This window comes from Nycticebus coucang, chromosome X, assembly GCF_027406575.1.
Source record: "Nycticebus coucang isolate mNycCou1 chromosome X, mNycCou1.pri, whole genome shotgun sequence".
Lineage (NCBI taxonomy): Eukaryota > Metazoa > Chordata > Mammalia > Primates > Lorisidae > Nycticebus > Nycticebus coucang.
Genome location: NC_069804.1, coordinates 165,428,188 through 165,454,319, shown reverse-complemented (window position 1 = coordinate 165,454,319; position 26,132 = coordinate 165,428,188). Strand labels below are relative to the sequence as shown.

At 39.0% G+C, this 26,132-nt stretch overlaps 1 protein-coding gene across 4 annotated transcripts in view; it reads left to right on the top strand.

Moving 5' to 3' along the window:
• The window catches only part of MAP7D3 (MAP7 domain containing 3), a 38,508-nt gene that overhangs the window by 5,843 nt on the left and 6,533 nt on the right, over positions 1–26,132 (top strand). The window contains exons 3-15 of one of the 4 annotated variants that reach the window (XM_053580030.1): positions 194–277; positions 2,138–2,301; positions 7,226–7,340; positions 8,154–8,258; positions 13,933–14,025; positions 15,298–15,423; positions 17,910–18,667; positions 19,941–20,068; positions 20,301–20,506; positions 22,203–22,338; positions 23,836–23,974; positions 24,908–25,009; positions 26,025–26,078. In XM_053580030.1, coding sequence (XP_053436005.1) covers positions 194–277; positions 2,138–2,301; positions 7,226–7,340; positions 8,154–8,258; positions 13,933–14,025; positions 15,298–15,423; positions 17,910–18,667; positions 19,941–20,068; positions 20,301–20,506; positions 22,203–22,338; positions 23,836–23,974; positions 24,908–25,009; positions 26,025–26,078 — 2,210 coding nt within the window. Of the gene's footprint in view, positions 1–193; positions 278–2,137; positions 2,302–7,225; positions 7,341–8,153; positions 8,259–12,279; positions 12,296–13,932; positions 14,026–15,297; positions 15,424–17,909; positions 18,668–19,940; positions 20,069–20,300; positions 20,507–22,202; positions 22,339–23,835; positions 23,975–24,907; positions 25,010–26,024; positions 26,079–26,132 lie in introns of those variants that run through there. The other 3 variants (XM_053580028.1, XM_053580029.1, XM_053580027.1) reach the window with 3 other exon arrangements.

Here is a 26,132-nt window from a genome sequence, read left to right as displayed (position 1 = left end):
CTCAACCTTCTTAATGCTGCGACCCTAAAAGACAGTTCCTCATGTGGGAGGAATACCAACCTCATGTGGGAACTGTATTAAAGGGTTGCGGCATTAGGAAAGTTGAGAACCACTGCTATAATAGATGTCAATGTCATATCTTTAAAATTTGGTATCCTGTCAGTGTCTAACTATATTCTTTTTTTTTTTTTAGTGATTGATGGATCTGTGCTTAAAAATGATGTAAAACAGAGATTAGCAAAGGAACGCAGGGAAGAGAAGAGGAGACAACAAGATGGTATATTTTAGACTTAGGACAATCATAATTAGTGAATTTTATGTATATATTTATATATTTTGAAGTATTTTACTTTTCCTAATTTTTTTCTATGATAATTTTTATATTATGTATTATTTTGGGTTAAATCCTTGTACTAAATCAGGTAAGGAAGGCCCATGAAAAATCTTTGACGAAATTGTTTAATTTTTGAAGGCTTAGTTTCTGTTAGCATTGATTTTCATGACTCTAAAAATAAAAATAAGTTGCCAATAATCCTAGCATAGCAAGTTGTAGAAAGATTATTCTTTTTTTTTTTGAGACAGAGATTTGTTATGTTGCCCTTGGTAGAATGCTGTGGCACCACAGCTCACAGCAACCTCAAACTCTTGGGCTTAAGTGATTCTCTTGCCTCAACCTCCAAAGTAGCTGGGATTACAGGCGCCCACCAGAATGCCTGGCTATTTTTTTGTTGCAGTTGTTGTTGATGTTTAGCTGGCCTGGATGGGGTTTGAACCCACCAGCCCCAGTGTTTGTGGCCAGCGCCCTAACCACTGAGCTATAGGCGTCGAACCATAAAGGTTATTCTTTTAGATGCTAATTTATACAAAGTCATACTTACTTTTTTTCCTGAGACAGGTTCTCACTCTGTCACCCTGGGTGGAGTAGCCTGGTGTCATAACTTACAGCAACCTCAAACTCCTGGGCTCATACAATCCTTCTTGCCTCAGCTTCCCAAGTAGCTGGAACTACAGGCGACTGCCACAACACTCAGCTAGTTTTTCTATTTTTAGTAGAGATTGGGGAGAGTCTTGCTTTTGCTCAGGCTGATCTCCAACTCCTAAGCTCGGGCAATTCACCCATCTCAGCTTCCCAGAGTGTTAGGATTACAGGTGTGAGCCACTGTGCCTGGTCTTTTTATTTATTTTTATTTTTTTGAGACAGAATCTTACTTTTTCACCCTTGGTAGAGTGCCCATGGCATCATAGGTGAACCTCAGACTCAGGCTTAATGTGATTCTCTTGCCTCAGCCTCTCTGGTAGCTGGGACTACGGGCATCTGCCACAATACCTGGCTGTTTTTTAGAGATGGGGTCTCCCTCTTGCTTAGGCTGATCTCGAACTCTTGAGCTCAAGCAACCCAACCCACCTCAGCCTCCCAGAATGCTAGAATTATAGGCATGAGCCAGCAGGCCCAAAGTTACACTTTCAAAGCATTTAATGAGGGAAAATTAGAATATAGGAAAATAGTATGCTACTGTTCTGTAATGTGGTATAGTACAGCTAAGTCCATTAATATAAAACCATCATGCTCAATATGGTCTGTATAGGTGAAAACTTTGAAAGAAGTTTCCTAGTAAAAGGAAATATACATTCTGGCATTGTGATTTTTAAATTTATATTTTAATATACAGCATATTGGGTGAGGTTTGACTTTTGCTTAAATAAGCAGAAATATTTTTTTAAGCAGAAATATTACATGAAAGAAAACATTCTTAATTTGGAATTGTAGTTTGGACAGGATGGAAGTCATTTGGGGGGACAATTCAGTTCTCCAGAGTCAAATGAACACCCAGTGAAAATGGTTTTTTAGTGGCCACCTCTGCTCACTTACACTCTTCAGTTAGTAGCACAGGTTGTATTATTTTAAGGAGGAGAATGATAATAGGTTAAATTTTTCCTTCTATATGTGTAATATGGAAAACTCGAATATTTTCTTGGCTCTTTTTTTTTTTTTTTTTTTTGTGGTTTTTTTGGCCGGGGCTGGGTTTGAACCTGCCACCTCTGGCATATGGGACCAGCGCCCTACTCCTTGAGCCACAGGCGCCGCCCATATTTTCTTGGCTCTTAACACCTTGAAAATGTATTTGGAATATTTCAGCCAGTAAAGAAATGCAACTACTTGAAAAAGCAAGAAAGGCCAAGCTCCAATATGAAAAACAAATGGAAGAAAAGCAGCGAAAGCTGAGAGAGCAAAAAGAAAAAGATGAGCAGCGGAGAATATCTGCAGAAGAAAAAAGAAAACAGAAATTAGAAGAAGAAAGGGTATATAAATTTATTGCCTGTTCATCAGATGATACACTGTGTTGCTTGCTTCTGGAATAATGTTTTTTTTTTTTTTTTCTAGGCATTCTCTGCCTTTATTTGCCCTATAGAAAGGGAACCAGTCCGAGCTCTTTCTTCTCTCCTTCTTCCCCTCAGCATTAGTAATCCTTATTCCTATCTTCATAAGATCCCAGGAGCTGAGACCCACTATCCAAAGGAAAGAGGATATCCAGGAACAGACACCCATCCACTGTCAGGTCATGGCATATAGGGTTTACTCTGAGCTGCTGTCTAAAATGTTCACCATTGTGCCACTGCCTAGATAATAATAAGGGCAGACCCCACCATCTGACCCTCTCTCACATACTCACATTGGACTACTTTTTCTCACAACTCCTCTATAATTGTCTGACTCCCCAGCCAAGTCCAAGTGCTTGCTCTCCCTTACAGGTTCCTTGGCTCCCTCCTTTGTGCAGTACATACACTCTCTCCTTCCCCAGCACTTATGTTCCTCACATTCCCTTTCCTGATGGGGCCTCTCTGGATCTGTGGTTCATAGGCAGCATTCTGTCTCTTGTTTTGTGGTCCTGCCACTCTTTATCTTTCTGGACTCTTTTTTGGTGTCTTTGGCACTCTGTTGGCATGAGTCAGTAGCTTTGTTATGCCCTCTTTTTACTTTCTGTCCCTCTTCAGTCAGTTTGTCTTTTGTTGTTTATCTTGAGCATCTGGCTACCTGTCTCATTCTATATGTTTCTCTTTCTTTGACACCAACTTTTTCTCTTGTAGGTCATTCTACTTTACTGTGAATATGTTTGACCCTTTCTGAAACTGGCACGATGTCTGACACCATTCTCTATTGCTGGCAGTCTCTCTATTTCCAAGGAGTCTCAAGTGTCCTAAACAAGTCTTAGTCTGTCTCTGGGTCTCTGTCTGACTCAAGCCTTTTTCTAACTGGGGCCCCTCACTTTTCTTTCTACTGCCTTTGTTTTAGCTTCTCTGCTTTTCCCCATCTTTGGACTCTGCCTGCTGTTGTTTCGTTGGGTGTAAATTTTTATCTCCCTCTCATATTCTCTGTTCTAATTTTTGTATTTCTTTTTCTCTCCTTTGCTTATTGGTTCTATTTCTTTTTTTTTTTTTTTTTTTTTTTTTTGTAGGGACAGAGTCTCACTGTACCGCCCTCGGGTAGAGTGCCGTGGCGTCACACGGCTCACAGCAACCTCTAACTCTTGGGCTTATGCGATTGTCTTGCCTCAGCCTCCCGAGCAGCTGGGACTACAGGCGCCCGCCACAACGCCCGGCTATTTTTTTGTTGCAGTTTGGCCGGGGCTGGGTTTGAACCCGCCACCCTCGGCATATGGGGCTGGCGCCCTACTCACTGAGCCACAGGCGCCGCCCTATTGGTTCTATTTCTTATGAAGCTTCTTCACTTTGGCTTTTTCTGTGGTGCTCACTTTTCCTCATTCTATGCACACACAGTTGCTCTTGTACTTGCTTTACCTCCAGCCCTGCACCCCCTCTGGAGATCTTCCTGACTCGGTCTCTTCTCGTGCCATTTCTTTACCCATTCATGGCCCACTACCTCTTTCTTTTTCTGTCTTTCTGACCTGTCATTGCCACTGGTCAGGGTCCAGGACTGGGTGGTCTCTGGCCCTGGCTTATTTAGGTTCCAAACTCCAACCGCTATGCTACCTTCCTCAGGAATAATTGCTCTTAGGTGCTTGAGGGCTGTTTACCTTCGCAGAAGGGAGAGAGAGAGAGAGATAGTCTTTGAGGGTGAAGTAGTCTTAGAATAGATCTTAGTCTTTAGCAGAGCTTAGTAAGCTTCAGCAGAGAGGTGCTGTGCTGGTGTTCTGCAGGTAGGAGAGTGAGCGGGTCAGTGATAGAGTGCACACTCCCGACTGCCTTCTACAGCCTAATATAAGGCTGATCTCATGCCTCTCAACACCACAGGTATAGAGACTGCCAATTCACTAATGCTCTCATTTTGCGAGCTCTCTCTCATGTTTGTTAGGAGAGCTAAATTCCTCCCCACACCCTTTTCTCCAAGGTGTTCCATTGAGCTACAGGTGTTTCTTATAACTGTCACTCCTAGCCATAGGCTATACAGGCTGCTATATTGACCCTTTTTCTCTGATTGTTTATGGTTTCTGTGTTTCATGTTCTGCTATTAGGTAGACTCTCATTCAGAATTTCTGTTACTCGTCATTGTCCTCTGCGAATCATCTCCTTATTTTACTTATCTGGGGTTAAGAAGTAAAGATCAAAGCAAGAATATATACTAAGTAAAGACAGTTTGAGAACCAAAGAAGGTAAAATAGAAAGCTTTGTGCAGAGTAAGGGAGTGTCCCTGAAGGAGAGAGTCCTAGGGGCTGAGAAAAAATAAATAAGAACCATCTTAGAGAAAGAGGAAGTTGAGAGATGGAGAATACAAGAGAGAAGAGAGGCTGGGCGCAGTGGCTCATGCCTATAATCCTAGCACTCTAGGAGTCTGAGGTTGGTGGATTGCCTGAGCTTAGAAGTTCGAGACCAGCCTGAGCCAGAGCGAGAACTCATCTCTAAAAATAGCTGGGTATTGTGGTGGGCGCCTATAGTCCCATCTACTTGGGAGACTGAGGCAAGAGAATCATTTGAGCCCAAGAGTTTGAGGTTACTGTGAGCTGTGATGCCAGGGCATTCTACTGAGGGTTACAAAGTGAGACTCTGTCTCAATAAAAAAAAAAAAAAAAAGAGAGAAGGCAACAAAATGACACTGCAGACAGAAAGGGAGCCAGAGACATAGCAGAAGAAGGGGGAAAAGAGAAACAGCCCCGAAGAGCTAGATAGTGTAGTAGAGTCCAATCAGAGCCAGGGACATGTTTCACTATAAGAGAGAGAAATTCTGGGCGGCACCTGTGGCTCAGTGAGTAGGGCGCCGGCCCCATATGCCGAGGGTGGCGGGTTCAAACCCAGCCCCGGCCAAACTGCAACAAAAAAAAAAATAGCTGGGCATTGTGGCGGGCGCCTGTAGTCCCAGCTACTCCGGAGGCTGAGGCAGGAGAATCGCCTAAGCCCAGGAGTTGGAGGTTGCTGTGAGCTGTGTAACGCCACGGCACTCTACCAAGGGCGATAAAGTGAAACTCTGTCTCTACAAAAAAAAAAAAAAAAAAGAGAGAGAGAAATTCTGGAGAACAGCGAAAAAACTCAGACTTAGCAGAGCTGAGGAGGGAGGCACGTGGAGGAGATACATGTAAGATAGGATGGGAACTCTCATGTGAGCTCTGGTTGGTCACACATGCAAGAAGGAACCTGAAAGCACAGAGGGGCAGTACATTCAGAATCAGTGTATAGAACTCTTAATGAATCAGAACTATTTTTTTTTTCCTTTTTTGCAGTTTTTGGCCGGGGCTGGGTTTGAACCTGCCACCTCCCGCATATGGGGCCGGCGCCCTACCCCTTTGAGCCACAGGTGCCGCCTGAATCAGAAATATTTTAAGAAAAATAATTTCCATGTCTTTTATAATAAACCAATGACATCTAAAAAAAGAAATATTTGAATAATGCAAAGTTAATCTCTATTTTTAGTCTATTGTAGTTACAGGGTTTATATCTTTTTTTTTTTTTTTTTGAGACAGAGTCTCATTTTGTTGCCCTCAGAGGAATACCATGGTATCATAGTTCACAGCAACTTCATACTCTTGGGTTCAAGAGATCCTCTTGCCTCAGCCTCCCAAGTAGCTAGGAGTACAGACGCCTACCACGATACCCAGCTGGTTTTTCTATTTTTAGTAGAGATAGGGTCTTGCTTTTGCTCAGGCTGGTCTTGAACTCTTGAGCTCAAGCAATCTACTCACCTCAGCCTCCCAGAGGGGTTTATATACTTCTAGAAAATATGATTTTCAAACATTGCTATTAGATATATTTTATTTTAAGAATAACAGTTGCCTTTATCTTCAGGATATGGACTGCTCTCTGTTTTCCTAGTATGTTTTTCTTTGTCCTGGTAGAAATTGTGGGGACATTTTAAGGATTATGTTGCTATGAAACAGTTAAGAAAGAATAGAAAACCTCAGACCCTGAAGTTGATTTGATTACTTGAGTATAGTCCATGGTAGGTTACAATACAGGGATGAGAAATATATGAGAAAAGAACTCATTTCTGGAACATATTTCTAAAAGTGGAGTTGTTTTGCCACAGTGTGGTGTTTAGTTGATACAGCTGTTATCCTGAGCAGTTTAAATTGAAGTTGAGGGCAAAACAAAGATGTTGGTAATTTTTTTGAAACTATTAATACCAAAATTTAAGCTGTTACAAATGTGAGTATAATGGATTACTCTGGCAGAGATTTTACTTATATACTGGTTGATCTTTCTTCCTGCCTCATTTCACAAAGAGTTTAAGGTGACTTTAAAAAATACATACCATACCAAATGATAAAACAAAAGGTTGATAGAATCCAGCTGAGGCAAAATTAAGGTAAGCAAATAATAAAGCGTAAGATGTGATTAGTGTACAAGAAAGTCCACAACTCAGTCTCTCTACAGTTGCTAGAGATAGGCTACAAATTTGGCTCTAAATTTCCTAATTTTTTTTTTTTTTTTTTTTTGTCGTTTTTGGCCGGGGCTGGGTTTGAACCTGCCACCTACGGCATATGGGACCAGCGCCCTACTCCTTGAGCCACAGGTGCTGCCCATCTAAATTTCCTAATGATACAAGCAAAGAAGATGGCATGATTTATTCCTCAATGCAGGGTCCATAAGACAAAAAGCAAGTTATTTGGGAAAAGCACTGGTACCGCTCAATCCCCAAAACATATCTCTAATTACTTTAAACGTTTTCCTGATACAGTAATTTTGTGATGGAATTGTTTTATAGACCACAGATCAAAATTATACTAACCAATATAATGAATATGTAAAAATGTGTTGGCACTTAAATTTTAAATAGGAAAAATATAAAGCTGTTCTTTATCGTACTTTGGAACGGAGCAGTCGTGTTGAACTTCGGCAAAAACGATGGTCATGGGAAGGCACTCCAGTGGCAAATTCTGAGAGCAAATATGGTAATTAATATAGCTGTTAAATTTTAAGTTCAGTAATGTTCATGCTTAAATACTGGATGTTAGTAGAAGATTACATTTACAACAAGGTTATAATCTTTTTATCCTAAATGAAAATGCTATCCTTAGTAACTTTGTGTCATACCATTGCAAAAAAAAAAAACAGATAAAATTTTATAATAGATTTTATGTAATTCAGTATACCCAAAATCTTATTTAAACTTAGCTTGAACTGAAAAATGATGAATAATTGCTAAGTTTGGCATAGCTTATCTTAATGTATATTTTTAAAAATAAACTGAGTCTGCCTTGTTTACTGTTGATGCACTATAAGTTTTCCTATATGTGGACATAATTCTATATAATTTTAGAAAACATAAATGTATATAGTTTGGAAAGAAGTAATGACAACGAACATGATGTACCTGGTTACTGCAAGTCATTGCTTTATATGTCTGCATCATGAAAACTCAAAAATGATTCAGCTAATGATGGTTGCTTCTTTTTTTTTTTTTTGAAACTGAGTCTCAACTTTGTCACCCCTAGTAGAGTGCCATGGTGTTATAGCTCACAGCAACTTCCTGGGCTCAAGTGATTCTCTTGCCTCAGCCTCCCAAGTAGCTGGGACTACAGGCACTGACCACACACCTGGCTGTTACAGAGATGGGGTCTCGCTCTAGCTCAGGCTTGTCTCAAACTCGTGAGCTCAGGCATTCTGCCCACCTCAACTTGCCAGAGTGCTGGGATTATAGGCGTGAGCAACCCTGACGCTTTCTTCTTAAAATATAATTAGAGTATATGTTGTATCTTTCCCAGGTGATAAGAGATCTATATCTACTGAAAAAATCGAACGGGGGACTTCTGCTTTCAACAAACAAATGTATATGTCACCTACAGGTCTTCAAAATTCTGTTGCCAAAAGTAAGTAGTTATTTCATGTATTCTACTGAATTTCATTTAATGAAATTAATTCTTTTTTTTTTTTTTTTTTTTGCATTTTTTGGCCAGGGCTGGGTTTGCTGGGTTTGAACCCACCACCTATAGCATATGGGGCTGGCGCCCTACTCCTTTGAGCCACAGGCGCCACCCTGAAATTAATTCTTTATATATGTATGTTTACAGTACCATTTATTTACATTGTGGAGCATTAAAGTTTATTTCCGAAGAGTACCACTCTATTTTATATGAGAGAGAGAGAGAGAAAATCATTATTATTTTGTATTTTCATCAATATAAATCCTTGTTTTGTGATTTTCGTATGAAGCATATCAGATGTGATTGTTAGGCTCAGGTAGTTCAAATTGAAACATATTTTTGGCCAAAAGACATTGCCATTAAATGACATAATTATTTATTTTAAAATTAATTCATACTCTAGCTAGCCTATAAATGGAATTATGTTTTCTAAGGACGGCTGAGAGTGGTCATTCTAAGTATCATGAGTATTACCTCATTTAAGAAAAATAACAGGGACCAGCCTGAGCAAGAGCGAGACCCAATCTCTACTAAAAATAGAAAAACTAGCAGGGCGTTGTGATAGGTGCCTGTAGTCCCAGCTACTTGGGAGTTTGAGGCAAGAGAATCACTTGAGCCCAAGAGTCTAAGGTTGCTGTGAGCTATGACATCTCTACCAAGGGTGACAAAGTGAGACTCCGTCTCAAAAATACACATATATTTTGGTCATTTGATAGACAGATTATGATATTTGAGGTATTTAAATTGTACCTCTCAGGCCAGGTGCAGAGCTTATGCCTGTAATCTTAGCACTCTGGGAGGCTACGACAGGAGGTTCTCTTGAGCTCAGAAGTTTAAGACCAGTCTGAGTCAGAGTGAGACCCTATCTCTACTATAAATAGAAAAATTAACCAAGCTTCATGGTGAGTACCTGTAGTCCCAGCTATTTGGGAGGCTGAGGCAGGAGGATTGCTTGAGCTTAAACATTAAAGATCAGCTTGACCAAGAGTGAGCCCCCATATCTACTAAAAAAATAGAAAAATTAGCTAGGCATTGTGACAGTGGCCTGAGCCCAGGAGTTTGAGGTCTCTTGAACCCAAGAGTATGAGGTTGCAGTGAGCTAGGCTGACACCATGGCACTCTAGCCTGGGGCAACAGAGTGTGAGACTATGTCTCAAAAAAAATTAAATAAATAAACATATTGTCCCTCTCACTTATAAACCCATGTTTCCCCCCCAAAGCAAATAAAGTGATAACAGTGTTTAATGACAGATATATTGCCAAGCTCCACTTTCTTTTCCTTCTTTCTTTTCTTTTCTTTTCTTTTGAGACAAGAGTCTTAAGCTGCAGCCCTGGCTGGGTAGAGTGCTATGGTGTCATAGCTCACAGCAACCTCCAACTCTTGGGCCTGGGCCTGCCTTAGTTTTTCTATTTTAGTAGAGATAGGGACTCACTTTTGCTCATGGTGGTCTCGAACATCTGAGCTCAAGCTGTCTACCCACCTCAGCCTCCCAGAGTGCTAGGATTATAGGCGTGAGCCACTGTACCCAGCCTCCAAGCTCTACTTTATAGCTTTTCATCATGGCAACACACTGTTATCTTAAATAAGATATAGTTATCTGCTATAGATACTTCAAATACCTTTTTGTGCTTGGGGTTTGCTTTTCTTTTTCTTTTCTTTTTTTTTTTTTTTTTGAGACATGCTCTCGCTTTGTCACCCCCAGTAGAGTACTATGGTATCATAGCTCACAACAACCTCAGACGCTTGGGCTCAAGCCATTTTCTTGCCTCAGCCTCCCAAGTAGCTAGGACTACAGGCACCCAACACAACACTGAGCTATTTATTTGCTTTTCAGTTAATGTGCCTTATTTAAAAGAAAATCTATACCTGCATGTGTGTCTATGATAATTTCCGGCTTATAGCATGTGTTGCTTATCAGAAATAATTGAAATGGATTAGGCACCATACCTATCAATCCAAAAAATAAAAAAAAAAAACTTTTCCTTCTTAGAGGAAAAAATAGGAGTGATCTCTACAGAAAAAAAAGCAAACAAATTTCACATCATTCCCTGAAATTTAGCCATTAAAAAAGATGAAGAAATGCTGCTTTTGTGCCTTGTAAATTGAAAAAGGCATAATTTGGGCAGCGCCTGTGGCTCAGTGAGTAGGGCGCCGGCCCCATATGCCGAGGGTGGCGGGTTCAAACCCAACCCCGGCCAAACTGCAACAAAAAAATAGCTGGGTGCTGTGGCGGGCGCCTGTAGTCCCAGCTGCTCGGGAGGCTGAGGCAAGAGAATCACTTAAGCCCAGGAGCTGGAGGTTGCTGTGAGCTGTGTGATGCCACGGCACTCTACCGAGGGCCATAAAGTGAGACTCTGTCTCTACAAAAAAAAAAAGAAAGAAAAAGGCATAATTTGGGTGGCGCCTGTGGCTCAAGGAATAGGGGGCCAGTCCCATATGCCAGAGGTGGCGGGTTCAAACCCAGCCCCGGCCAAAAACCAAAAAAAAGAAAAAGAAAAAGGCATAATTTTAGTTTGATTTTTTTTTTTTTTTTTTGAGACAGAGTCTTACAATATTGCCCTTGGTAGAGTGCTGTGGCGTCATACCTTACAGCAACCTCTAACTCCTGGACTCAAGTGTATGCCAAAAACTAGCAGGTCATTGTTAGAGGTGCCTGTAGTCCCAGCTACTTGGGAGGCTGAGGCAAGAGAATCAGCCTCCTGAGTTGCTGGGATTGCAGGTGCCTGCCACATCGCTTGGCTAGTTTTTAGAGATGTAGCCTTGCTCTTGCTCAGACTGGTCTCAAAAACTTGACCTCCAGCAGTCCACCTGTCTCGGCCTCCCAGAGTGAGTGCTAGGATTATAGGTGTGAACCACAACGCCCAGCCTGGAGTTTGAATGTTAAAATGTTTTTTTTTGGGGGGGGCTTATTTAGATGCCTTAACATTTTGAGCAATGTTGATTACTGTAAAACTCCAGTGAAATAAAAGACTCTGGATACCATTTAAAGCAGAACTGATCGTAAGAGTGTTTAACCTCTTTGAAAGGATTTTGATTTTTTTTCTAAAGCAGTATTATAGTTGTAATATACTAAAAAGGATTTTTGTTCAAATTTATGCTTTTTGTATTTTCATTTTATTTTATTTTTATGAGACAGAGTCTCACTTTGTTGCCCTTAGGAAAGTGCTATGACATCATAGCTCACAGCAACCTCAGACTCTTGGGCTCAAGCAGTTCTCTTGTCTCAGCCTCCCAAGTAGCTAGGACTACAGGCACTTGCCCCAACACCTGACTATTTTTAGAGGTGGGGTGTTGCTCTTGCTCAGGCTGGTCTGGAACCTGTAAGTTCAGGCAGTCCACCTGCCTCATCCTCCCAGAGTGCTAGAATTACAGGCATGAGCCACTGCGCCTGGCTTTTTTGTATTTTTAGGACTCTTAGAATTTCAATGATGAGCTTAAGTGGTCTTATTTTGTTGTCAGTCTGAATGTGTCACATTTTCTCTTGTAATGGTCTAAGAAAGGTTGATCCACTTGACACCTCTACCCTCAATCTGCTTTCCCAAATGCACTTTTACATTTACCCTGGTATCATTCATAGATTAATGTGGGAAGATTTTCTCCAGCACCTTGCTGGTCATGTGGCAAAATTAATTTATTGTTCACTAACTAAATCCTTTAGTAAAATTAGATAGTATTAATTGCAGTCCCATGTTTATATGTTTTCATTTTAAGATATCTTAATTGTTCCACAAGTATTGAGTGTTTTACTATCTAATTGCTCTGACGAATTAGCAAAGATTTATTCCACAGACATTTATTACATATTTAAAGTAATGAAAATAGTATGCTTTCATTAGTATGTGTGTTTGCCATATCAATGAGATGTGTAAAGAGAAGGGGCAGATGATGACTTTCAAGGTAATAATTAGTTAAATTGTACTATAAAGAAGCAATTCCAAATAACGTTTTAAATGATTTCTTTACCAGTTTTTAATACAAGAAGGTATGTGGACAATACTTTGTGAAATAACTTGCCTGAAGGTATAGTATGTTGCATACCCTGAAGTGATGAATTCTGTAACGAATGATTCCAGGGAAAATAAAATTCATATTGGCATGTCTTAGCTTTGCAAACTCCCTTTAAATTGAAATGAAACCTGTTCAATCCAGAGAGATCAACATAGCAAATTCCAATGAAGTTCATAACCTAACCTTTAATATTTTAAACAACTTTTAAATTGTGGTTGATTCAAATTGTCTATTTTTCTTCTACTCATTGCTGATTCATAGTAATTGTTCACCCCATTTTATCATTTGTTATAATATGCTAATGAAGGATACTGCCTTAATCACATGATTGAATTGATTACATCTCTGTGGTTCATGCTGCTTAATCACATTATCAGTCAATTCAAGGAATTCTCAAATGATGCTTTAGTGTCAGTGTGTACTTTAATTTACAAGTCACCAAAAGAGAAATTATTTATTTATTATTTTTGTATTTTTAGACATCTCACTCTGTCACCCTTGGTAGAGTGCCGTGGCATCATTGCTCATAGCAACCTCAAACTCTTGGGCTCAAGTGGTCCTCTTGCGTCAGCCTCCTGAGTAGCTGGGATTATAGGCGCCCGCCACAATGCCCAGCTATTTTTTTAGAGACAGGGTCTTGCTCTGGCTCAGGCTGGTCTGGAATTCCTGAGCCTAAGCAGTCACTGGCCTTGGCCTCCCAAAGTGCTAGGACTATAGATGTGAGCTACCATGCCCAGACTCTGAAATTATTTTTCTTTCTTTATTTTTTTTGACACAGATGCCCTGGGCAGAGTGTCATAGTGTCACAGCTCACAGCAACCTCAAATTCTTGGGCTTAAGTGATTCTCTTGCCTCAGCCTCCCAGGCAGCTTTGACTACAGTCTCTCACCACAACGCCCAGCTCTTTTTTTTTGTTGCAGTTGTCGTTGTTTTAGCTGGCCCTGGCCAGGTTTGAACCTGCTAGCCTCGGTGTATGTGGCCAGCACCCTACCCACTGAGTTATGGGCACTGCCTCTGGAATTATTTTTTAAATGGACATTCCTCACTGTTCTGAGGTAGATGATTTCAAGTGATATGGAAAAGTGTATAAAGCTTATTTTTCTTTATGAATTGCATAGATTGTGACATCTATACAAAATGTTAATATTTTTGTTTCAAAAAATACTAGTTGTAACTAAAGTATAAATTACTTTTAGTATTAGACATTGTATCTAAAATTAAATGTTATACTGTATATTCCTAATTTGGGAACTTTGATGTTGAATATACAGTATAATAAGACATTTTTCCCCTTAATTTTAACCATTTTCTAAATAGTTTTATTTATTTATTTATTTTGCAGTTTTGGGCCAGGGCTGGGTTTGAACCCACCACCTCTGGCATATGGGGCCAGCACCCTACTCCTTTGAGCCACAGGTGCCACCCAATAGTTTTATTTAGTTTTAGATAAAGAGTAAACTAGTTTTAAGTTTGGTGATGTGAAAACTGTGTAAATTAGAAATTAAATAAATTCTCACAAGCAAAGGTAGAGAACATGAAAAACATTTTTTAAAGGAATGGCTTACTCCTGTAGTTTATAAACAATAATATTCCTTTCTACTTGATCTCCAGGAAAAGTGGAAAAGAAGAGAAGCTCATCTTTAAATAGGAGAGACAGCAAACTACATTCATCTACTGATACAGAACAAGTAGAAGGAAAACCAGGTACTTAGTTACTTCTATGTACAAATCTTAAATAGGCACTTAAAAGAGGTATATTTGTGTCAAAATTGAGTTGTTTGAAAAGTCTTTCATAAAATTAGAAGCCAAAATATTCCTTCTAAAATGAAAACATGTGCTTTGGTGCCATGCTTTTTTGGCTGAAGCCAGAAACATCTGTCTTTAAACGAAGTATAATTCCTGCCATCATCTAACAAAGGGATCAGTAATAAAGCTGTGGAAATAAATAACAGAATATTGGTATAATAGGTTTGCACTAGAGGACTTGATTTACTGCCAGCATTTCATAGTTTTCCCTTTAGGAATTATGAATTAGACATTTTGAACTTCAAAGCTTTGCTCTGTTGCTCCATCATGTTATCCTCATCTTTTGGGCATGTTTTCACTGTTAATATTGCACACAAAATTTCATAATTATTACTAAAGTACTTTTTATGTAAAGTAGTTTCTTTTTAATACCTTTTCCTAGCATTTTCCTTTCAAAAGTATTTTTTACTTTTTGTTTCATAGTGAACCATTCACTTTTGGAAGATTCTCCACTTCATTGATTCAGGTCAAATCCTATTTAGAACAAATGTTACTGACTATAGGGATCTTCGTGAATGTAAAGATTTAGTGGAGCAAGATTTACAACAAAATTCGCTTTTAACAAGAGTTTAGTCGGGGCGGTGCCTGTGGCTCAGTGAGTAGGGCACCGGTCCCATATGCCGAGGGTGGCGGGTTCAAGCCCAGCCCTGGCCAAACTGCAACAAAAAAAAAAAAAAAAAAAGAAAGAAAAGAAAAAAGGGCGGCGCCTGTGGCTCAGTGAGTAGGGCGCCGGTCCCATATGCCTATGCCGGAGGTGGAGGGTTCAAACCCAGCCCCGGCCAAAAAAAAACAAAACAAGAGTTTAGTCAGTCCTTCGGTGCTTTTGGCAATGGACTTGACTATTATGATTGTCTGTAGCAGGTATCTATAGAAATTCCTGTAAAAGTTGTTTTGTGCTGTGTAACTTTTTTCCTCTACATGTGGTTTCCTCCATAGAGACTGCATATGGTGGGAACGGTTCTGTTAAATATGTTACTTAGATTCCTTCCTTTGTTTAAGTATTCTCTTCCCTAACAGGGTAATTTGGTCACATGACAATGCTCAATCCTGTTATGTTATGTGTTTCTGGGAAAGTTACTATTTGTAGTAGCTCTCATTGCTCTTTCTTGCTTTAAATTTATTTGTGAGACCCCCAAATTGAATCATTTTTGATTTCTTCTCATTATTTAGCTCATCGCCTGTATTTCGGTCCTCAAGAGAATAATTTAATCAGTCGGCTGCTCATTCCAACAAAAGCATCCTTAGCCAGAAGCAAAAGTGCTGCTTCATTATCCGTCCCTGGAAAAAATATTCCAGGTAACAGACATATGGTGGAAAGCCTGAAGATAGTGTTAGTGCTTGTACTTAAAAGTAGGATCTATTACTTAATTTGTTGCATTTAGACATCAAATAAATTTGAATCACTAGTTACCAAATTAGTGATTTTACCAAACATTTGATGTTGCACATTTATTTTATGACTTCTAGCATGGTAGAGTGGTTATCTGGGTAATGGGCAATTTTCAGGGTAACTAACTTTGGTGGCAGTTACTAAATTTTAAAGCTCTATAGATTTTTAATGTACAGAAAAAACTTTACTAAAATTAAGAAAGAAAGTTGCCTACTCCACCCTCCTTTTTTCCTAAAATATGGAGGAAATCATTGAGCCACTTTGCAGTTTCTGATTAGGGACATAAAGATTGTTAGTAAAATTAAACAAATATTCAGGGTTATGTGGACATTGTCATTTATACTTCACATGTAGTGTTAGACATGCCTGTGGGTAGCAAGACCCCCTGCCCCATGATGGAAAGCTAGAATGCATTTTACCTATTACTCTTTTCCCTTTTTAACCTTCCTCTTTTTCTTTCCCAGGATATATCCCACCCCCTTTGCTTTGCTTTTCTGTCAGTATTCATCTGTTTGGTAAAATGAACTAAATTTTATTATAGCTTTTCTTGTAGTGCGACCTTATCTTCTTTTTTTGGTTCTAATTCCTGGCTTTTTTTTTTTTATTGTTGGGGATTCATTGAGGGTACAATAAGCCAGGTTACACTGATTGCAATTGTTAGGTAAAGTCCCTCTTGCAATCATGTCTTGCCAAATTCCTGGCTTTTTTTAATGCCCACTTATATATATGTCAGGCTATTTCCTGCCACTCTCCCTTCCCCTAATCTATGGTAAGATATTTCTATTACCACCATCCAAAAATTCAGTATTTTGCCTTAAATTTCTAGCTAATCTAGTTATTGTACCTAATGTATTTTCTGTTAAATAATGTGTTTAGGCACATGCAGATATATAGGTAAAATACTTTTTCCACCAAAAGTGAATAAATGAAAGATAACATTTAATTTAGTCATAAGTTTCATTCACAAGTAATCTTTGTTAATTTGTTCTATTTTAATTATTTGATGCGATCATGTGAAAAATTGTCAACCATATTTAAAGATGAGGTAGCAGATAAGTTTGCCAATTCTTAAGAAAACCATCACCAGATAACCTTTTAAAAAATATTTACCTTATGGGGCGGCGCCTGTGGCTCAAGGAGTAGGGCGCTGGTCCCATATGCCGGAGGTGGAGGGTTCAATCCCAGCCCCAGCCAAATACCACCAAAAAAAAAAAAATTACCTTATTATATAAAGAATAAATAGTGTAGAATAATTTTTTAAATATAATCCTGTATTATCCTAACACTGGTAACTTAATATTTTTCTCTGCACTTATACATTTTTTCACGAAATGAGATAACCTGTTTTTTTTTTTTTTTTTGTGGTTTTTGGCCGGGGCTGGGTTTGAACCCACCACCTCCGGCATATGGGACCGGCGCCCTACTCCTTGAGCCACAGGCGCCGCCCAGATAACCTGTTTTTATTTAAAGTCAGTAAAACCATTTTCTGTGTCCAAAACCTGCACATTATTACTCTTACTGACTACCTTCACATAGTTCAAATGTCCTATGGAATATTTGGGTTATATTTCCAATTATTTTAATATTATTAGCAATGCAATAATCAGCAACTTTGTACATACATTTTTATGCATTTATCTGATTATTTTCCTAAGGATAAGCCTAGAAATGGGATCATTAGAACAAAGAGTATGTACTTTTTATGCTTCCCAGGGAGAATATACAAACTTATACTTCTACTAGCAGTGTATGAGGTTGCCTGGTTCCAAACATTAGTGTTGTCATTTTTCTCCATTTTAGCAGACACCAAAGTATCCTCATTTTTGTCCATTTTTTATGCAAAATATATTTAGATTGTTAAAGCTGGAAGGGATCTTGGAGATCTAATCTATTCTAGTTAATGTCTTATTATGGTTTTTAGTATAGGTGAGAAAATACTCTTTCTTACATTCTGTTCTAAAACAATAAAGTATGCAGTATCTTCCACAGTTGCTTGTAATGGTAAGATCTATAGCCCTGGTAAAGATGTCTTAGATTACTTTTGAAAAGGGTTGAAGATCTTGTAATTTTCTGTGAAAATCATTCTGAAATATAATATGATTAAAATAGAAATTGCAAACATCAACTTTGGAGAAGCATCTTATTTTTATCTATAGTGGACTATTATTTTCATAACAACTTTGTTGTTGATGTTGCTTCTAAAGTACTAACTTTGTGATAGTTCTATCCTGTGTCTGTGACCCATTTCACTAAACATTTCCTGTGTTGTGTTTAATCCCTGTACTTTCCGAATAAACAGTCTCTTTTCTTTTCTTTTCTTGTTCTTACATTGTGTACATGGTGTGACTTTATCTTACCAATGGAATTTTACTCTTTCCTTATTCACTTACAGCTGTCAATAGTAACCCATTCCGGTATGTGAATGTGCCCATGTGTAGCTATAATAGTGATGAATTAAAGACTACAGTCACATTTTCCAAGTCAACAGTGAAAATGCCTCCTCAAACAAAATTAGAAATGGCTCCCCAGGAGAAAGTAGAGACAACTCCCAAGGCAAGTGTGGAAGTGCCCCCCAAGTTACATGTGGCAGCATTACACAGGGCAAACATGGAAGCACCCTCCAAGCCCTCCAAGACAAGTGTGGAAGCATCCTCTGAAGCTAGCGTGGAAGTACCCCCCAAGGTGAACATGGAGGCATGCCCTGGGGTGAACATGAAAGTGCCCCCCAAGGTGAGCATGGAAGACTCCCCCAAGGCAAGAGTGGAAGCACCTCCCAAGGTGAACATGGATTTTTCCCCTAAGGTGAGACTGGAAGTGTCCCCCCAGGCAAGCAGGTACTCCTCCCCTGAGGGGAGCGAGGACTCATCCCCTGTGGAGAGTGTGAACGTGTCCCCAGTGGTGAGTACAGATGAATCCCTGGAGCTGAGCACCGATACCTCCCCAGAGGTGAGTGTGGATATATCCCCTGAGCCAAGCCTGGAAGCACCCCTTGAAGAGAGCTTAGAAGCATCTTCTGAGGTGATGGTAGAAGTGAACCCTGAGGTAACAGTGGAAGCACCCCCTGAGGCAAGTGTGGACGCTTCCCCCAAGGCATCCCCTGAGATGAGCATGGAAGTCTCTTCGAAGGCGAAAGTGGGAGATTCTCCGCAGGTTTGTCAAATGTTCATTTATTGACAAATTTCCTTTTAAAATGTAAAATATTAAAATATGTATATTTTGTCGTATAGATCATGATAACGTCAGATTTTACAACATAACCACCTTCTTATAATATTCTGTCATAAAGTTAATAGGATAATCAACTTAAACTAAGAATTTAATATTGTATGATGTTTATTGTACCACTTTCCTCCAAAGCTGGATTCGTTTTTAGTAAAAGGGAGAAAATGTATGTGTAGGTGAATTAAATTTTTTGAAGAAAAAAAAATTTATTTATTTTTATTTATTTATTTTTATTTATTTTTTTTTTTGTAGAGACAGAGTCTCACTGTACCGCCCTTGGGTAGAGTGCCGTGGCGTCACACGGCTCACAGCAACCTCTTAACTCTTGGGCTTACGTGATTCTCTTGCCTCAGCCTCCCGAGCAGCTGGGACTACAGGCGCCCGCCACAACGCCCGGCTATTTTTTTTTTTTTTTTTTGTAGAGACAGAGTCTCACTTTATGGCCCTCCGTAGAGTGCCGTGGCTTCACACAGCTCACAGCAACCTCCAACTCCTGGGCTTAAGCGATTCTCTTGCCTCAGCCTCCCGAGTAGCTGGGACCACAGGCGCCCGGCTATTTTTTGGTTGCAGTTTGGCTGGGGCTGGGTTTGAACCCGCCACCCTCGGCATATGGGGCTGGCGCCCTACTCACTGAGCCACAGGCGTATTTATTTTTTTTGAGACAGAGTCTCACTATGTTGCCCTAGGTAGAGTGCTGTGGCATCACAGCTCACAGCAACCTCAAACTCTTGGGCTTAAGTGATTCTCTTGCCTCAGCCTCCCAAGTAGCTGGGACTACCGGCGCCTGCCACAATGCTGGGCTATTTTTTAGTTGTAGTTGTTTGTCATTGTTGTTTGGCAGGCCAGGGCTGGATTTGAACTCGCCAGCTCTGGTATATGTAGCTGGTGCCCTAGCCACTGAGCTACAGGCGCCAAGCCTGAAGAAAAAATTTTTGAACATATTCTAAATCCTTAATTAGGATTTAGAAATGGAGTTATGTTTTAAAGTAAAAAATTCTTTTCAATTAGTTATTTCTGAGACCTACTTGAATTGTGTAATATGAATTATTAGTCTGGAGTAAAATTATCTTTGTACCTAAGTCTCATACACTAAAAGAAAATTGAGATTTAAAGAATTATAATTTTATTTTATTCAGTGTTTTTCTCTTAAAAAGAAAAGCCAGCTGCTGTAAAAGTAATCTTATTGCATTGATCTGTTCAGAAATCAGAAATGGACAAACAGACCTCAAGCCCTATTACCAAGAAGCCTGTATCATCGCACATGCCATGTTGCAAATGGTCACCATCTCTTATGAGCAGGTGGCATCCACCTTTTCCTATGTGCACTAGGTAAGTAGCTTATTTGCACTGTTCTGATAGGCATTATACAGGATAAATTCTATGTCAGTGTTTCATGAATGAAATAATATAGTATGTAACATAAAAAAATCTTTAAAAATGGGTTTACTTTTTAGAAAAAAATCTCAAATTGTAATACCATTATCTCATAATGTCAAGACATGTTTCATGAGATTGTACACTAAACATTAATTAGCATATGTGTATTACTTTTTCTCCCCAGGCAAATCCGAAGGAACTGCCCTCCGTCACCTTCAGTAGTTCTTTCAAAACAATCATCACCACCTTCTCTTTTCCATAGAGTAATGCCTGTTCAGCATACCCCAGTTGCACAAAATACATTGGGTACTGTCAAAAAAAAGAGAGAAATAGTTTCTAAATCTGCTGACAAATGTGAGGCTTCAAGCCAAAAACATGTGATTGGTGAAGGTAAGTTCTTTCATTAAGAAGTTTATTTTAGGCCAAGTGTGGTGGCTCATGCCTGTAATCCAGCACTCTGGGAGGCTAAGGCAGGCGGATCGCTCACAAATTCAAGACCAGCCTGAGCTAGAGCGAGATTTCATCTCTAAAACATAGCCAGGCATGGTGGATGCTAGTCCAACTACTCTGGAGGCTGAGGCAAGAGGATCACTTGAGTCCCAGCAGTTTTGAGGTTGCTGTGAGCTATGACACCAAAGCACTTACCAGAGGCGACAAAGTGAGACTCTGTCTCAAAAAAACAAAAGTTTATTTTAGCAACACAGACAATCTTAAGGTAATTTGGGAATGGTCAACTTCATTTTATTCCTCAATTGAGAGTGATCTTTCTTTTAGATAGAGAATTTCACCAACCATTGGTACATAGGACTATTTCTTCTGTTTGCTTGTCCTTGGAAGAAGCAAGAGCTTCTTCCCCTACCCCTCTGTTTTGGAAAATTCATTTTTGAAGCCACTGTTAAAAGTACATTGAATGAGAGGGTTAGTCTAGGTCATTCCTGCAGTCTCATCTGATACTGGGTAGTTCTTGGAGTGAACACACCAAACAATTCATGGATGAGCAGATTTTCTTCAGGAGGTTTAGTTCTGTTTACATGCCGTAAAGTGGTATGCCTCGATTTGTATAGTATTCCTGAAAGTGCCATGTTGTTATTTTGCCTTCTTTTCTTTGCTATGTTTCACATTCTTAATATCCATGGACATTGCTTTTCTTTTGGAGACAGAGTCTTACTTTGTCCTCGGTAGAGTACCGTGATGTCATAGCTCACAGCAACCTCAAACTCTTGGGCTCAAGCAATCCTCTTGCCTCAGTTTTTCATTTTTAGTAGAGATGGGGTCTTGCTCTTGCTCAGGCTGATCTCAAACTCAGGAACTCAGATGATCCACCTGCCTTGGCCTCCCAGAGTGCTGGGATTATAGGCATGAGCCACCTTGCCCAGCCCATGGACACTGCTTTTTTAAGGAATTCCACAGTGAATTCTTTATAATAGAAATCACCTTTTTATTATAAATTATTCATTCCTGATACATCTTAAAATTCTGATTTTCATATGTGATTTGTTTAAAATAAATTAGTAACATAAACTAAAATATTACAATGTACCTCCACATAGTTTATTTTATTCATAATCTTGGGTTTTTTGTTATCTAGTTAGCCACTTTATGACCAACTAAATATATACACATATACTAATATCAAAGTTTAGCTAAGTAGAAATTACATAGTAAAAATTATGCACAAATGTCAAAATATATGCCAGATGTATTTTTGTTTAGTTGAGTATTTAAGATACTTGTACCCTTCATTTGGACCAAGCATAATCTTGTCTTCCTCTATATTCAGTATTCTTTACTCTATTACTATGGGGTCAATTGATGCCATTATCTCAAAACAGCTAAAACCAAAGGAGAAGTACACTGTTTAATTTTGGAACAGTAGTTGTTAAAAGGAAACAAAAAGCTACTTCTATTGTTATGGAGGCAATTTGAACAAAATGTGATACATATAGTTTGCATGTGCTTTATAAATTTTGGACTATGCATATATTGCTTGGTTTTTTAATTGTTTTGGATTGCATTACACTTCTTTGTTGAACCTAGGGACAGTAAGTTCCCTAAACTAATTTTTGCACATGTTTATTTAAACCAGAGTCTGGTAATAAAAGCACACTAGAGACTATGAGTGCTGAGGAGGCAACAAAAATTTTGGGAGAAAGATGCCGCCTTGTTCAGGAGCAAAGAGAAAAAGAAGAAGAGGAAAGACTCCGGCAAGAAAAGGAGCCAAGGTCAGTACAAAGTCATCTTTCCTTTACCAAAATCTTGGTTGGGGCCCAAATTTTGAAAGTGAAACTTACCCTCAAGTTAAATTCTCAAAGAGCTACTGACTTTCTTCAGTGAAGATCAGAAATTCCTCATTGCCTTCTAAAAAAGTAAAGAAAGTATAGGAAGCATTTCATGCCCTTGTAAATGGCTGAGCAGAGAGGACCATGGTATGTGAAACAATGGTCTCCATACATCACATGCCATTAAGGTGTGGCACAAATAATGCATAAATATCAAATTCATGTCCAAGGTTTGGTCTCTTAGCTGTAGCACAAAAGTAATCACACAAGAACGTTTGTGTGTCAGTCCCTTTATTTTAAAAGACATGTAACTTTAGAATTTGTAAACCTGGAAATTATACTTACTCATGTTTTACTTTGGGTGCTTTCCAGTGATCGTTGTGACAATTGAGTCTCATCAGGCCAGCGGGTCTTTGGTGGAAGGATTTCCTGTGGGCAGCAAGTCTCACATGCAAATTAAAGCAAAAGTTTTCTTGCTCCATCTTGAAGCCTGTTTTATGTTGGGCCCTGTAATGTAAACTTCCGTCCACTGGCCACAAGGAATAACAGCAGTACTGACTTTGCTTTTAAGTATTAAATGTTCTCTGAAATACAATCATATACTGTCCATATACTTTATGTCAGACATTTTGTTTATGGGTTTGGGAGAAAAGAGAAGAGAATATTGTGAATAGCAAAAAAGTATGACTTAATATTATTCATTGCTTTATGTAAACAGATTATTTAGCATTTGAATGCAGTAAATACTGGTGCAACACCAGACTGTCTAAATTACTCCTGTTACCCCCACACAAGATTGAGTGTGAGCACGTGTAAATAAGACCTTAAACAGTTAAGGAATGATTATTTCTCTTATATTTGTGCATGTGTGGGTTTTTTTTTTTTTGTTGTTGTTGTTATTTTATTGAGACAGGGTCTCACTTTGCCGCCCTTGGTAGAGTGCCATGGCGTATAGCTCATAGCATCCTCAAACTCTTGGGCTCAAGTGCTCCTCTTGCCTCAGCCTTTCAAGTACCTGGGACTATAGGCACCTGCCACAATGCCTGGCTATTTTTAGAGATGAGTTCTCACTCAGGCTCAGGCTGGTCTCGAACCTGTGAGCTCAGGCAGTCCACCTGCCTTGGCCTCCCAGATTGCTAGGATTATAGGCATGAGCTACCATGGCACCACGCCTGGCCCAGTGTTTTTTTTAAATGCAAACTAGTCCACTACTTGATAGAAATCTTTTTCTATTCCCAAAGGTTAGTTTCCTCAATTTAAAAAGGGTGGAATTACATAAATCCTGTGTAATAACAACACAGAAAATGTATTGAATCTGGTGTAAATATATTTATTTTACTATACACAAGCAGTTTCACTATGAAAACTCAATATTGCAAGCTGAATATGGCAACAACAAAATAAGTACTAAAGAGTTATTTAAATACTCTTTGTCATTAGGGAAACAAAAGATGTGGCAGAGAAAACCATTGAAGGGCAAGCAGAAGAGTTACCAAAACTCAAAGATGAGCAGCAACAAAAGGATACAAAACAGAAGAAAGAATGTCAGGATCAAGAAGACCAAGAAGGACTACTGCAGGTTTGCTGGCTTGATGCTTTATCATATGGAATGAGAACCAGATTATGAAGTTCAGTTGGAACGCAAAGCAAAAATCTGTGTCTCTGAGAAAGGAGATGGCAGACAGAGCATTCTCTGGCTGCAATTTTATATTATAATCTTCCTGTTACCCCATACCCCATACTGCAGGTCATTTTCAGCCACCCTGAGAAAATCCCAGAATGTTTTTCAAGCGAAACAAGTAGAAAGCAGCAAATTGTAGATTAGTAGTTCTTTAGCTTGAAATATAAATTGCTTCCACAAATTAAACATCATAGGTCAGTTTTCCCCATCTTGTATTCTGTGATGCTATACACAGCACTCACAGCTCACCCTACACACTACCAACAGATAAGATAAAGCATAATGAATACCACTTAAAGTTTCAAATCATTAAATTAACAAGAAAGAATGTCTTGCTTATCTAAATTTAAATCACCAGGTAAATAAATCCCCAAACTGAGCTCAGGCTATGATCAGTTAGAATTATTATCATAGCCCAATTTATAGTCCTACATTTAGTCCATCATTCATCAGAACTGGTTACAGGTCCATAAATGATTGTATTCACTTGAATTCCTCAGGAAGCTACCTTTAAGAATCTTCTGAGTACTTGCAAGAAATAAAAGGCTTTTGGCTTCTGTGGTAAAGTTCCACAATATACTTTTAAAGTAAGGTGGCTTGATGTTCATAATGATACCTGAGGTCCTGAATCCTTAAGATAACATTTAGCCTAGTTTTATGCTTTCTAACTAGTGCTTTGAAAACTTACAGTCTATCAGTGTTTGTGTGTGTCCCTCAGTCAAAAAGTTACCTTTATGCTAGATGACATTTTACTGTTTAAGTTTTAAACTAGTCCTCTGATGTAACTCAGATACATTGAGATTTAATAATATTTTTATACAAATTTCCTAGAAAGGGAACAAAATAAAGGCTCAAGAGGAAGCGGACAAACGCAAGAAGGAACATGAGAGAATTATGTTACAAAATTTACATGAAAGATTAGAAAGAAAAAAGGTACTTGCTGTCTGGGGGGTTTGATTCTTTGTTTAAAACAATGTTGGGTACATGATATGAGGACATAATTTTGAAAATCACAAACTAGGTACATGCTCACTAACTCCTGCTTGTTTTCCCACTATACTCTGTTCTTATTCAAGGATCTGACCTCTCCTACATACATTTAGAAGGCTTGCTTTCTTCTGAGTGACCATACATATCTCTTCCTTATGGACTGTTGGTGGTCATTATAGCAATGCATTAATGCATCAAACCTCTAAAAACAAAGCTTCTTTGAACAGAATTATTCCTATCATGGTGGGGTTTTCTGGAAATTAGCATTTCTTTGAAACTGTGATGGAAATTGCAGCAACTGCATGGAAAGAAGCAGAGAATACAGGCCTCTCTGAGAGGCCAAAGCGCAGGCCGTTTGTAAGGTAGGGACACACGGGAGGGAGGTCATCTGGGAGCCCCAAGGCCTCTGTTAATAGATTCTTAATAGATTGGTGACACTGAGGCAGCAAGGGAGCAGCAGCTCTCTTCATCTCCAGGGAAAGAAATGTATGCAGGGGAGAGAATTATCCCTCCCTAGAACACTCCTTCTCTGCCTCCTGTCTTCTCTCTTTAGTAAAAAAAAATCTATTTTCATTAACATTGGCTTCAGAAATGGTCTTTTAAAATTAAAATCGTATTGTAAGCTCTAACTGGTTTGTAGTAATATGTGCTTAGTCTAAGTGATGAATTTCCATATGTACAAAATTAGGAATGGGATGTTATCATTTGGATGATTGTGTTTTGATAACAAGTACGCAAGTACCACTGTCACCGTTCAAGGCATTTTGTAGTTGAAACCAGGTTTGGAAATGGGAACCCAGCTGCCCCCCCCCCCAAGCCTTTTGTTGGTTAAGCCTGTGATTTGGGAGCAAGTCTGCCATTGTCCACCTCTGTGAAATGAAGATAATGAACTCTTTCAGGACCACTATTTGGTTTTTAATCTGTTTTCCTGTTTGAATTTTTATTTTCCTTCAAATAGAGAATTGAGGAAATTATGAAGCGGACGAGAAAGACAGATGCAAATGTCTCCAAGGTAGTCTCTGTACTACTACTACCGAATTTCTGTTGCTTCACCTTTTTGCCAGCC